Source organism: Heptranchias perlo, chromosome 13, assembly GCF_035084215.1.
Source record: "Heptranchias perlo isolate sHepPer1 chromosome 13, sHepPer1.hap1, whole genome shotgun sequence".
In the NCBI taxonomy this organism is placed as follows: Eukaryota; Metazoa; Chordata; class Chondrichthyes; order Hexanchiformes; family Hexanchidae; genus Heptranchias; species Heptranchias perlo.
The window spans coordinates 18996945-19011824 of NC_090337.1; the positions used below are offsets into that span (position 1 = coordinate 18996945).

The window sequence follows — 14880 nt, forward strand, 5'->3', positions numbered from 1 at the left end:
GGCTCGGTTAGCTGGCACTAACAGGTGCAATAACATTCCTATCAGAAAGCCCATGACAAGTTCCTTTGCAGTTGGCTCGTAACTGTGTGGGTAGGACTTTGTGATCAATTTGAAGGTGCACAGTGCCTTCTAACTTTCCCTCTTCTGTTGAGATAGCCTCGTTCTTGGGCATTACACCTTGTTTGTGACATTCTCCTAACTTGCTCTCAAAAGGGGCCATGGAGGCCCAATCTGACTGTTCCTGGGGTTGGGGGGGGGGGGGGGTGGGGGAAGGGTGCTGCACCCATGACCCTACCCTGGCCTGGGCATCAAGGGCATATTTTGCGGCATCCCAGGGCAGGCAGCGGCCTAAGATGTTCCTGCAGTGGAGCGGGTGTCCACCGCCCATATTTAAGTGAGATAACCGCTCACTGACCCTGCATATTCCAGTAAGGTCAACGGTGAAGGTCATCAGTGGGCACAATCCCGGCTTAAGTTTCAGGATCACAGCTCCAAGGAAGTTGTGGGCCTTGCTCTTTATTGCTCAGCCATTTTCTACTAACTGCATAAAGCTATCAATCATACAAAGAATACCAGGTCAGCTGGGATGGTCAGGGAACTTCCTGTACTTGACTACGGACACATGGTTACACTAATATCGATATAGTGCATCATCCAAAAGCTCCTCATGGAGAATTGCAAAACTTCATATGTTATTTCTCTTGTCTGTGAGATTCTCTTCCTTTCAGAGTCAACAGATTGCAGCCTGTGAACATCTTCTGTCTGTTGCTGAAATTCTGAGTCTGAGGAGAAATATTTCACCAGCAGGTAGACTACAGACTTGTGGGGTCAGTGCTGAGAACATTTCTATAAATCCATTTGTCATGCACTTCAGAGTTTAACAAAGTGCTTTATCTGACATAATTGTGCAATTCTAATTGCTTTTATGTTTCACTGTCACAGGATGGGGAACAGCTGTCAGTTGAACCTAAATTAGTTGTGTTTAACTTGACCGGACAGTGACATTAAGAGCACAGAAACTAACTAACTGGTTGGAATTATAAAATAAACACCAGTCCTACTTACTGGTAAACCTGGGGTGCCTGGAAACCCTGGGTCTCCATGGGGTCCTGGGCTGCCCTGTTGAAGAAAATAAAATTCAGATTACTCGGATTTCAATGGATATGTTCAATTTAACAAACACTTGTCTTTTTCACACTAATTCAGTATCTAAACGTCTCGTAGCTACCCTGTGTCTGCCACACTTCTAAATGCAACCTGATTGGACAAATTTCATATAAAATAGCACCAATTACAATTTAACAGGTAACAATGAACAAATAGCATCTGTAAGTGAAAACTATTAATTAAGAAATTCTATGACGGTATGAAGATTACTAATTGAGTATCAGCAGCCAGCAAACAGCTATCAATGCTAACAATAAAACAACTAGCCAGGAGGACAAGGGGAACCAAGAAAACAACTCAAAATATTTTTTGAAATTCTTTTTGTTGCCATCTTGCTTTGTCATAATTCACAACAAAATCTCTCCAACTTACCCGTAAACTTACCTACTCCAACTTACCCATAACTTACTCACTCCGACAACTGCTGCATGTACACCCTGCGGGCCTCATTATACCCTGATGTTGGGTCCAAGCTCTTTCCTCACACAAAGCTGCTCCGGGATATGGCTGTAATATTTTAAACAGTCCTTCTCAGGCCCTGTTTCAAACTGCAATTACCAGGAGCCAACACATGACCTACACTCCAACGCAACGCATGCACATATTTGAAAAAAAAAGCTGCATCTTCTCACACACACTGTTACTGACCTGGTAATCAACCCTGAGTCAGTCGTGGTTCAGTTGGTAGCACTCTTGCCTCTGAGTTGGAAGGTTGTGGGTTCACAATCCCACTACAGGGACATAAAGAATTTGTAACGTACCTGTTATCAAAAATGTGTATTGAGTGTATTGCAATGAGGCACCCTAGAGTGTCATGAACTGTAATTATGTCCAATGTGTTCATTGAACTGTACTTGATGTAACCTGCAAATTGTATAATCTGTATTGTGTACGTTTGGAATGTGATATGACAACTGTATTGTATGTATTGCTGCAAATTTTATGAATAAAGTATATTTTTTGAAAAAAAAATTTAGGCTGACATTCCAGTGCAGCACTGAGGGAGTGCTGCACTATCAGAGGTGCCATCTTTCAGATGAGACGTTAAACCGAGACCCCATCTTCCCTCTTAGGTGGATATAAAAGATCCCATTTTGAAGAAGAGCAGGGGTGTTCTCCCCAGTGTCCTGGCCAATATTTATCTCTCAATCAACACCTAAAATGACCAGATTATCTGGTCATTATCACATTGCTGTTTGTGGGTCCTTGCTGTGTATAAATTGGTTGCCGTCTTTCCTACATTATAACAAAGACTACGCTTCAGAAGTACTTCATTGGCTGTAAAGCATTTTGGGCTGACTGAGGTCATGAAAGGTGTTATATAAATGCAAATCTTTCTGACGGGAAACCCCTGGGTCTGGGTTTCTTGGACGATCTTACAATTTCGGCATAAGGAAGTCTATTAAATTTTTTCTGCAGGTTTCCCACTTGACAGCCAGACAGATTGACAGACTGGCGGGGAGCAGATGCCAGCAGGTAAGTCTGACATCGGGGGCTTGGGGCTGGACATCGAAGAGGTGGGGTCAGTCACTGGGGGGTGGGGGGGGTCAGTCATCAGGGCTTTGGGACGGACATCGAGGAGGGGAGGTCGGTCATCGGGGGCTAGGGATCGGTCATTGGGGGTGGGGGTCGGAGGTACTGGGGGGTCAGACATGGGAGGGGGGAGCAGGGGTCAGCCGATTGCGTGTGTCAGATCGCGGCAGGTAAGCTTGGTGGGCCAGGTGGAAACACCCCTGCTTCTCCTGGCCCACAAGCAGTGCAATAAAGGCACTCACCTGTTGATCTGGGCCTTCTCGCCACCTCTTATAGTGGCGTGATGATTTGCCAGCCCCCAGGAGTTAAAAATAAAAAAGCTATTAAAATGGAGGCCTGCAGCCTCCTTAAAAGATTTTACTGACCGACCCGCCTCCTGAGAGCAGATTGGTCATCTGCCCCTCGACCCACCTCCGTTAAAACCGGAAGTAGGCAGGTTGGAGGCGAGTTGGGGTCGGGTTTTACATTTTTACAATTTTTACCTTCCCACTCACCTCCAACCCACCCGTCCATGGGGGTTAAAATTACCCACCATGGTCTCTAAATACTGGGTTGACATCCAGCGGGGTTCTCACATCCCAACAGAGTGACCACTGGCTCAGTGGTAGTATTCCTGTTTCTGAGCCAGAAGGGTTGGATTCAGGCCCCACTCCAGACAGCCCTGGGTGAGTGGAGACTGCAGCGTTGGCACTGAATACTGGATTGATACCCAGTGGGGGTATTTGTGTCCAGTCAGTGTGTGTGCTCACCCCCCATCGTAATGGGTAGGTGGGGCTCTTTAGCCTTGGTTGCAGCCCACCTAGGAGAAGGAACTCCGAAGATAAAAACTGTGAGGAAGGCAACAGGAAAACACCTCACCTACTCTTCCCTGGCAAATGGCTCTGGAATCTCATGTGTGGGATTTGACTTAGGATTCGCCCTAGGGCAGAACACAACGATTGGACGGATGGATTATCAGAAGAAGCAATCATTTTTGTAGCATGAGAATAATTTATTTATAACCTTTCTACTTGATGAATTAAAGAGCTTTAAGGTATGCTATTTGCATTGGCTAAAATCTTGTATTTTACAATAATACACGTTGTGCTACATGATATAAAGCTCTTGTCATTAGAAAACAGCATTTCCTCCAACTTATCATAAGGAGTAGTATGTATATGTTTTACATATAGTAAAAGAAGGGGGAGAAGGAATTGAGAGAGATTGAAACAAAATATTATCAATGCAACGGTGACTACAGATGTAGGTTGTCAAACTGTTCTTCATTGGAGAAGGGGCAGTAATCACGCTGCTCTGGGTGGAGTGGGAGGAGATAACCACAGACAGGAGAGGTAACCATGGTATTTTATATGGCGTAGGAGGAGTTAACCATTCTGTTCTTTGTGGGGCAGGAGGGATAATCACATGGAGGAAAAGAAGCTGGCCAATCTGTTCCTCATGGAAGGAAAGAGAGTAATCACACTTATTCATGGCGAGAAGGTTAGTTATGCTTTTTTACACTGTTGAAGGGGGCAATCATACTTTTCTTCAAAAACAAGAGAGAAATTACTATTGTCTTCAGCATTTGTGTCAGTGCATGCATTGAGAATCATTACTTTATCTGATTGTGTAATCCCTGAAATTTCTTAAATCTTACCGAATAGTTGCTTTTCTATCCATTAGACTTTTGTGAGATTTATTAATGAAACAATTACACACTCAGAAAGGATAGTCCATTTCTCCAGGCCTGCAGGATTTTCAGTGAACTGTCAGCCTAGATCAAGTCCTAGTGTAGCTTTTGGACTCACAATCTTCTAATTCAGAGGCAAAGGTGCTACTGGCTGAGCCAAGCTGACACTTAAATAACATAGGAGATAGAATCATGGGCACTGCAGCATAGATACCATCATGACCAGGCTAATAGATTTAATTGGTTCATTGAAAAGTATAACGTACCTTCTGTCCTTTTTCAGTAATGGTCGGAGCACGATCTTGTCGATAAACAGGACCAGGAAGACCTTTCACACCCTGTTTCCAATGTAAGCATCAAATTATTAGGTGTAGTCATAACTTGAGAAATCCTTAGCTAGAATGCATCTGGTATTTATCAGTTTAGGCAGAATAAGTGTGTTCAAGGTGTCAAAAAAGTCTCAGGTGTAAGAATTATATTAATGTAATGATTTCATGACTGCATTCGGTAAAGAAGGTTAGGGTTGATTTTGTCATGGTAGATACTGCTCGCAGGTCCGTCTGTCCATCTGTCCATCCATGTCTTTCATCCATCAATTCATCCATCCATCCGTGTCTTTCATCTAGCACGTTGACCGCACACAAGATTCACAGTTTGGACATCACACTATGTATAAAAGGTCAATTTAAATGAATGGAAAATTAGGTGGTCTCCATTACAAATGTGTGACCTCCCTGCATAATTTTCCTCAATGCAGTTTGCCAAGCTGATGCTTTACGCCCAAGTCATAAAGAGGAAAATCTACCACCGTGTGTCTAGAAGATATATTACAGTCTACTGGAAATGAAAGGTTGTGGCGGGAGAAAGACTACAATGTGGAAATGAAGGTACAAGGAAGAGATACTGCAGTCTAGGAATTAGGTACTTGTGAGGAAATAAAGCAGCCTCTGAATGAAAGAATCAGGCTTGATACTTGGGAATGAAGTCAGGAGTGTGATGGAATGCTCTCCACTTGCCTGGATGAGTGCAGCTCCAACAACACTCAAGAAGCTCAACACCATCCAGGACAAAGCAGCCTGCTTGATTGGCACCCCATCCACCACCCTAAACATTCACTCCCTTCACCACCGGCGCACAGTGGCTGCAGTGTGTACCATCCACAGGATGCACTGCAGCAACTCGCCAAGGCTTCTTCGACAGCTCCTCCCAAACCCGCGACCTCTACCACTTAGAAGGACAAGAGCAGAAGGCACATGGGAACAACACCACCTGCAAGTTCCCCTCCAAGTCACACATCATCCCGACTTGGAAATATATCGCCGTTCCTTCATCGTCGCTGGGTCAAAATCCTGGAACTCCCTTCCTAACAGCACTGTGGGAGAACCGTCACCAGACGGACTGCAGCGGTTCAAGAAGGCGGCTCACCACCACCTTCTCAAGGGCAATTAGGGATGGGCAATAAATGCCAGCCTCGCCAGCGACGCCCACATCCCATGAACGAATAAAAAAAAGAGTGGGGAAAGAAAGAAAAAAGAAAGGAAAGAAAGAAAAAAGAAAGGAAGGAAAGAAAGGAAGGACTTGCTTTTATATAATGCTTATCTGGGGGAGAGGAGAGGTCCGCAGGCAGTAAGGTGAGTGGTTGGGGGGTAGGGGTGGGGGGGGTGAGGTCTGGAGGTGATCGCAGTCAGGGGAGGGGGAGGGAAGCTTGGGGCAGTTGAGCCCCAAGGATTCCTTGTGGAGCCTGGAGGCTCCTGACCCACAAGAAAACCTTCAAAAAAGTAAATACTTAAAGGTACCTGGGCCTCTCCTGGCCACATTCTTGCTTGTCGCCAGCTTTCACTAGACTATAAACACTGGCATAGACCAGTTGGGCTAAATGGCTTGTTTCTGTGCTGTAGATTCTATGTATGTATGTAAAAAATCCTGGAGTTGGACTTGCAACCACATTCATCTGACTCAGAGTTAAGATTTCTACTAATGGAGCCAAGTTGACACTTATGTTAGGGAACAGATAGAATCATAGAAATTACAGCAAAGATGGAGACCATTCGGCCCATTGTGACTGCCGGTGCTGGCTCTTCAGCTAGTAGTTATCTACTCTTATCCCATTTCTCTTTTCTTTCCCGGAATCTTTTTATAATCTTCCTTTTCAAATACTTATCCAGTTCTTATTTAAATGATGCTTAAGGGCAAATTTTCTCCTTGCGTGTTCCTGGCATGGAGCCTCACCTACTGAAAGTGCATATCAGGTAATCAGGTGAATGCAGCAGAGGCTAATTTTAATGGACAGAAAATCATGCACTGTGCATATGATTTTACGATATGTATTACCAGCAGGCAAGATTCTGCACCAGGAGCATGCAAGCAGATATTTTACCCTATAGTCTCTTCCTCAATAGCAAATGTAGAGGTACTAGAGTCTGGGAGGAATTGACTGATGGGGAAAAGTGAGAAGAACGAAAGGGTGAGAAAGAGACAGTAAACTCTGGCTAATCAAGGGATGGGGAGATATTGCAGCCCAGGGAATAAATGGAGGGGGTGGAGATACTACTGTTTGAGGAACAAGACTTTATACTCTTTGTAAAATGGAAGGATGGTAGAACACGCCACATCTGGAGGAAAGAATGGCTGGGTAAGAGACATTACATTCTGATGTGGATTAGTACATACTTTTGAGCCCTTGCCATGTCTTTATATTGCAAAGACTGTAAGGGAAGTGGAAGACAGAAAATATGTCACAAACATTATTTTATTTGAGCCAACCCCCCCCCCCCCAACACCCGCTCCCCTTCCCACTGCACCTTCCCATGCAAGCCCAGGAGATGCAACACCTGCCCTTTCACCTCCTCCCTTCCCACTGTCCAGGGCCCCAAATACTCTTTCCAGGTGAAACAGCGATTTGCTTGTACATCTTCCAATTTAGTATACTGTATTCGCTGCTCACGATGCGGTCTGCTCTACATTGGGGAGACCAAATGCAGATTGGGTGATCGCTTTGCTGAACATCTCCATTCAGTCCGCAAGTGTGACCCTGACCTTCCGGTCGCTTGCCATTTTAATTCCACGTCCCACTCCCACTCTGACCTCTCTGTCCTCTGCCTCTTACACTGTTCCAATGAAGCACAACGGAAGCTTGAGAAACAGCACCTCATCTTTTGTTTAGGCACTTTACAACCTTCCGGATTCAATACTGATTTCAATAACTTCAGATCATAAACACTGCTCCCATTTTTTCGGACAGCTAGTGCTGGTAATGGTTCTGCTATTGCCATTTACAGTTCCTCTGGACCCATCTTTTGTTCCTTTACTTGTCCCATCACCACCCTCCTTGCCTTGCACCATCATCCCTTTTGTTATTTAATCGCTCCTGCCCTCCACCCTATCGCAGACCTTCCTTTTATTTCTTTCCTCCCCTCCCCTTCCTCCCCCTACCCCCTTTTGCCTGGCTCTGTACCTGCTTAAAACTCTTAAACCTTCAACTTCTTCCAGTTCTGACGAAAGGTCATCGACCTGAAACGTTAACTCTGTTTCTTTCTCCGCAGATGCTGCCCAACTTGCTGAGTACTTCCAGCATTTTCTGTTTTAATTTCAAATTTCCAGCATCTGCATTATTTTGCTTTTGAATCAAGAAATGTTGGGATCTGGTAGATAGTCTGCATTTCATGGATTTTCAATCTATGGCTTTGTGAAGGAAGGGGATGGGTTGGGTATATGGCTCATAATCTGTTCTTCTTCACAAAATTTTGATCAAAGAGCTTTTGGATTTCTGCTCTCATGTTTTGTTGAAAAAATATCACAGTATAGGTGTAGAATCGATCAGTGACACAGCTCTCAAAAGTACAAGTCCATTTTCCACCGTTTGTGTTAAAGTTCCTTTATAATGTACAAATTCTTTGATATCAACTAGCCCACTCCCAGACAAAATCCCAATCATAAATTACTGTTACCTTGTCACCTTTGGAGCCCACAAAGATCAATCCCATGTTGCCCTGCACAAAGAAGAATTTGAGCAGATTTATAGTTATCAAAGCTTTTAGAATAATCTTTTAAACGGCAGGTATCAAACAGAACCGGTTCAGCCCATCTTACCTTTGGTCCTGGATGACCAGGTTGTCCTGATGGACCCTAGCAACAAATAAGGAGATCAGAAATTAAAATTCAAAACATGTGAAACTGGTTGTTCAAAAGATATCAAGTGGCACCAATAAACATTACTGCAAAAATGGATTCACTTACAGAATCGTTCGCAAAATAAAGAATTTTTGATTTTATTCAGACAAGGCTGTGAACATAGACAAGCCCTGTTGTTTCTTTTGATCCTAATTTGGACTATTCCTAGGAAGTGAAAGTTACATTTTTATTTTTGCCCTGTGATCTTGTTATTTTCCCCAAGACTAGGGGGGCTCTTCAATCCACTCTCTCCTTCTGGGCAGGATGCGACAGAAACCTTGTTACACCTCTAGCCTCAAGTCTCTCTTTCTTTTGCATCCTTTCTTGTCTTCTCTCTCTGTTTTATCACTTCACAGGAACAACCTTGATTTGAGTACCAGGTCTTACAGATTCCTATATTTAAACCTGCAATAACTGAACCTTCAGCTAACAGCTTGATTTGCTGAATGACATAAAAAGCCATTTTTAAACTGTTATAGTTTTCTGAGGTTTTATATTTATTCTTTCAATTATTAATATTCAGTACATGAAGATAACTTTCCTTCAGAAAACTAGTTTCATTGCATTGCTTTTTTATAATAAAGACTTAAAATGGCCAATTTGTGAATACAGTCTAATGATGGCAATGGATACTAGGACGTATAGATCTTTCCCTAGCTAACGTAAGTTTTACTCTGGGTGCACTGCACGCATATTTTAATTCTACAGCCTGAACTCTCTATGATGATCCCCCTCTCCCTTCTGTCCCTGTTATCAGGAATGCCTCCCAGCCCGTCTGTAGCAGGAGCCTGCCAACTTACCTCTAGTGCCTTAACTGGCTGATAGTAAGATGCTGACCTTGCTGTTGATAATCTTCTATTGTGATGGGGGTTTGTGTTGCCAGCAGGAACCTCATCTGCACTGCCCATGATTTTTCATCTGTTAAGGGGTTCTCCAACGACAGCGCAAACTCAGAAAATTACCCCCATGGGTCAAAGGGCTGAGGATTGGGGACCTATTTGTGTCCTTCTGGTGTACATTCTCAATTCTTCCCAACTTCCTTAAATAATATCCCCATCTCTGCACTTTCACAGGGCTATGTCTCCAACAAGAAATTCGACAGAATTGAGAGGTTTGCTTTGTCTTTCCCTTCAGGCTCATTGGGATAGAATGGCTTGGTGCGCTCTTGAGCTAAGTAAACCCTCAGTATCCCAGGTTTGAGCCCTGGTGCATGTAGAATTAATTTGTTTCACTCAGACAAAGTGAAGTAAGTTTATCTGCTTGATTGATTTTCTTGTATTCTCTTGTCAGGCAAAGCAATTTTTTTCTTTTTTCTTTGCAGCTGTCTCTCTTGGCCTCATGGTAGCTCAGTGGCAGTGAATCACACTGTCCAATCAGCAAGATACAGAGTTGTAAGCTGCTGGGACAGTATTCTGATTCAATATTATTCTATGAGTGGGAATGTCATTCAATGCCAGTCAGCTACCAGTGATGTGTGTACTAACGCAGGCAGTGATCCTTAACCGTCTGCATACAGCCTTAAGAGATCTTTAACATAGAAAAAAGAGGCACTTACCTGGGGTCCTGATGGACCTGGAGGCCCAGTTGGTCCTTGCAGTCCTGGAAATCCTGATGGACCCTTAAATTAAATAATTAATAAATTGAATATGTTGTTTTGATAAATGCAATTGCACTCTTGATTAAAAACCTATTTATTTTCAGGTGGTGTCTGACCAGCAGAAATAACATCATGTAAGTGAATAGTCATTATCCAGGAAGTTGAAGACCACAGTGCGCACATTCTATGAGGGAGGAGAAACACTGTGTGGGTAGCTATTGGGAGAACCAGCTATCTATTCTGCTGTCCTCAATGGGAAAGCTCCTAACAGCAGAAGAGGGCCTGAGGCTGGAAGTCTTAGCATCTGTTTGCAGTTCCACATCCATCACCTCCACTTGCAAAAAAAAGTGTGGTATGTAATTTGGGCACAATGAAAAAGTGTGCGCAAAAGGGCTATGATTGTGCACAATGCTTGAAACGGTATCTCCCAGGTGTGTAAAAGTGAGGAGCGCACAAACTTTTGCCTATGTCTTGATACCTCATTTGCAGCCAAATACTCTGGGCAAGCTTTGCATGTGCTAGAAGCTTATTCAAATTGGGAGCGGGAATTCCCTTGTGAAATTCAATGTGCCCTGCTCTCTGAGCTATTGGCACTTTTAAGGCTGTGCCATGGACCAGCTCAACCCCATTTTTGCTGTTCTTGCAAAATCTGGGCTCCAGTGTAACAGTGTAAATACGGATGAGGCGTCAGTTAGAATTAAATGGTACTTCAGCCTAAATTTCACTGTATTCCTGCAAATGAACAGTGGCTGGATCTTTTTCATTGAGTCAGATTAGGTAGGATGACTCAAAAGTCAAATGAGATATCACAACAAAATCCTAGATACAAACAAAGATTTAATCAATTTTTCCTATATATTCCTTTAGTAGCACCTAATTATTTTTATGAATGGTTCTGTCGAGTTTTACTATCCCTTGCAACTGTAAATTTAGAGTGAAAAAGAAAAGAAAAGGTTAGAGAAAGAAGCAGAGCGAATGGCGGAAAAGGAAATAGAGTGAATTGGAGTCAAATTAGAAACAGAAAGAGAGGGAAAGAAACGGGGTGGATTAAGAGAGAAAGAAAAAAGAGACAGAAAGGAAAAGTAAGAGAAAATTAAAACAAACAAGCAGAAGAAGAGGACATTGTAACCCAGTTGTGTTTAGAAATTGCTGTATTGGTCTTTGAGAAGTTAATGGGTGAACGGCAGGGATGGTGCTTGAAATGTACAAGCATTCATGACCCATGAAGTACAGAACCAATGGCTCCGTCCATCATGATCAGAAACAGTGGAACACCCTAGTGGATACGCCATTGCTTTGCTTTCATAGGAACATAGGAATTGCTAGATGAAGAAAGACCAAAGTCCATCTAGTTCGTCTTCTACCATCCTGGTATTCACATGATACAATGATAATGGAGTTGTTGATTAATCATAGCAATCAATCTCTATCAATTAGTCTACAACAGATTCAGAAATGACATGAGGAAAACCCCAGTGGTGGAGAGCTTTAGGAACCATAGGTCCAAAGTCACCTTTTTCCTCCCAAGCATCCTACACTTACCACATGTCATGTCTCAAATTCCTTGTATACTGTATCGCAAAATGTAGTTTTCTGAATAAAATCTATCTAATTTGCATTTCTGAATGTCAAAACAGCTTTGCGTCCTGAAAATGATTGTCTTCCGACACGAACAGTGGTGTGGATGACAAGACTGGCACAAAAGACTGCCAAGACAGATAAAAAGGATAAAAAAGCCTCTAGGAACAATTCACTACCTGCTGGAGTGAGACTCCGCAGCTTCCTTGGTCCCTTTATGGGCCTCCAAGGTTGAGTGTCATGTCAGTACCATAAATCACGTCATTAACGGGGTCCTCTACGAAATTAATTACCAGTCCTAAATAACTGCAGTGGGAATAATTTTATTAATATCATAAATCCATCAATTTCGTGATCACCATTAACTTCAATGGGGAGCCTCACAGCGAGAAGGGATTTTTATCAGCTTCACTGAGGCTAATGGAGGAGCGGCGCAAATCGTCCAGCAATTTGCAGAGAATCGGAACTCATGGTGTATCTCTTTTATTCCGCAAATTGCTGGATTTTTTACAAACTGGCGAGTGCCGTTAATGTGTCATTAATGGCGAGTGCCGTTAATGTGTCATTATAATCCCAGCAATTTCTAGCCCATAATAAGTCAGTGAGGGGAAGGTGTCGGGAGGTAAAAGAGGGGAAAGTTTGGGTTGCATCTGCTGTTATATCTTGTGGCCTAGCAATCAAAAGCTGCTGGCACCAGTACCTATCCATTACATCTACCCATAATACCACACATACACTCTTATATCTCCCATCTAATTAGTCTGTTTGTCAAACACATAAGGAACATAGAAACAGGAATAGGCCATTCAGCCCCTTGAGCCCTGTTCTGCCATTCATTTAGATCATGGTTGATCTGTATCTTAACGCCTTGGTTCCGTAAGCCTTGATACCCTTGCCGAACAAAATGTATCAATCCCAGTTTTGAAATTTCCAATTGACCCCCAGCCTCAACAGCTTTTTCGGGGAGAGAGTTCCAGATTTCCACTACCCTTTGTGTGAAGAAGTGCTTCCTGACATCACACCTGAACAGCCTAGCTCTAATTTTAAGATTATGTCCCCTTGTTCTGGACTCCCCCGTGAGAGGAAATAGTTTCTCTTCATCTATCCTATCAATTCCTTTAATCATCTTAAACACCTCAAGTAGATCACCCCTTAATCTTCTAAACTCAAGGGAATACAAGCCTAGTTAATGCAACCTGTCCTGATAATTTAACCCTTTTAGCCCGGTATCATTCTGGTGAATGTTATGATATTAATACACACAGTTGAGAAATTACACTCACTGGAGTTCCTCGATGACCTTGAAGTCCACGGTTGCCTTTCTCTCCTGGATATAACGGTATCATTTGAGCTGGTTCGCCCTTTATAGAACAACATATTGTAAAAATGACAGAGTTATGGCATTAAAACTCCCCCTGCTGAACAAACAGCAACTTCATACAGTTACGTTAAGTAACTCTTAACGTGCTGAATAAACAGAAACTGCATACAGTTACACAACTAATAAACCGTATCCTGGTGAATAAGTAAGAATTCTATACATAGTTAGCAAAACTAAGCCTGCACCAGAGCTGTTTTGCCTCAGTTATACTTCAGAAAATATTCAGTTGGCAATATATTTCTCCGAAAGCAAGAATTTATTATTGACAAGAATAACATATTCCTGAAATGTCCTTATGAGAATATTACCTTCCCCGTCGCTTTATATTATTAACTGTCAATCTATGTGAAAATTCACTTCCAAAGTCTGTGTGTGTGAATATTTGTACTCACAGTCCCTCTGTCTGTGACAATTCACCCTTTCAATCTGTGTGTGAATATTCGCCCTCACTATCAATCTGTGTGTGAATATTCACCCTCACTATCAATCTGTGTGTGATTATTCACCCTCACTATCAATCTGTGTGTGAATATTCACCCTCGCTATCAATCTGTGTCTGAATATTCGCCTCACTATCAATCTATGTGTGAATATTCACCTCACTATCAATCTGTGTGTGAATATTCACCTCACTTCAATCTGTGTGTGAATATTCAACTCACTATCAATCTGTGTGTGAATATTCACCTCACTATCAATCTGTGTGTGAATATTCACCCTCACTATCAATCTGTGTGTGAATATTCACCCTCACTATCAATCTGTGTGTGAGCATTCACCCTCACTATCACTCTGCATGTGAATAGTCACCATCATTATCAATCTGTGTGTGAATATTCACCTCACTATCAATCTATGTGTGGATATTCACTTCACTATCAATCTATGTGTCAGTTTCATCCTCACTATCAATCTATGTGTGAATATTCACCTCACTATCAATCTGTTTATGATATTCACTTCACTATCAATCTGTGTGTGAATATTCACCTCACTATCAATCTATGTGTGATATTCACTTCACTATCAATCTGTGTGTGAATATTCACCTCACTATCAATCTGCGTGTGATATTCATCCTCACTATCAATTCATGTGTGAATATTCACCCTTATTGTTAATGGGTGTGAATATTCACCTTCCCTGTAACTCTCTGTTAGTATTCATTAACAGCTTAACAAAAACATACTAGAAACAAAAGAACAGATCATTTAGTAATTTTTATTTGGAAGAACAAAATAAAATTCAATGTTTATGAGTTTATGTCTAAGCTTTAGGCCATCAAATTCTCTCTTTAGGCACATCCAATAGATGGAATTAACTTTTTTTTGTAAATAAAAGACCTTCTTCTTACTGAATGACATACCTTTTGTCCTGGAAATCCTGGATGTCCCTGAAAATTAATATTTAGAAAATTATCATTCAGGATTTGTCAAAAAAAATGCTTTGAAAGTTTGATAATTAGTAAAGAGAATTTACATGGGAATTTAACTCTTTAGCTCCTGTTGGAATTATTGACATTGTTCTCAGTCGGTTAAAATGATTGGGAGTAATTTTGACTTTGTGCGATAGTGTAAAACGGGTGATAGAGAATCGCTATCACACAAGGTCAAAATTACCCCCATCGAATTTTACTGGTTGGAAGAAAACCACTTAGAGTACATAGTTAGCCAACACAAAGGTGAAAGGCATTGGGACAAGCTGCAGCCTCTCAGCTCTGTAAGCAGTATTTGCTCTTGGTCTGATGGAGTGACATGCACAAGACTCCAGTTATCTCTTTCTACT

The 14880-nt window shown here is 42.2% G+C and overlaps 1 protein-coding gene across 1 annotated transcript in view; it reads right to left on the minus strand.

Moving 5' to 3' along the window:
• Positions 1–14880, minus strand: part of LOC137331357 (collagen alpha-5(IV) chain-like) — a 195496-nt gene that overhangs the window by 98279 nt on the left and 82337 nt on the right. Inside the window, exons 8-14 of the mRNA XM_067995103.1 lie at positions 14462–14488; positions 12998–13075; positions 10095–10157; positions 8459–8494; positions 8317–8358; positions 4636–4707; positions 1066–1119 (exon numbers count right to left, since the gene is read on the minus strand). Coding sequence (XP_067851204.1) covers positions 1066–1119; positions 4636–4707; positions 8317–8358; positions 8459–8494; positions 10095–10157; positions 12998–13075; positions 14462–14488 — 372 coding nt within the window. The remainder of the gene's footprint in view (positions 1–1065; positions 1120–4635; positions 4708–8316; positions 8359–8458; positions 8495–10094; positions 10158–12997; positions 13076–14461; positions 14489–14880) is intronic.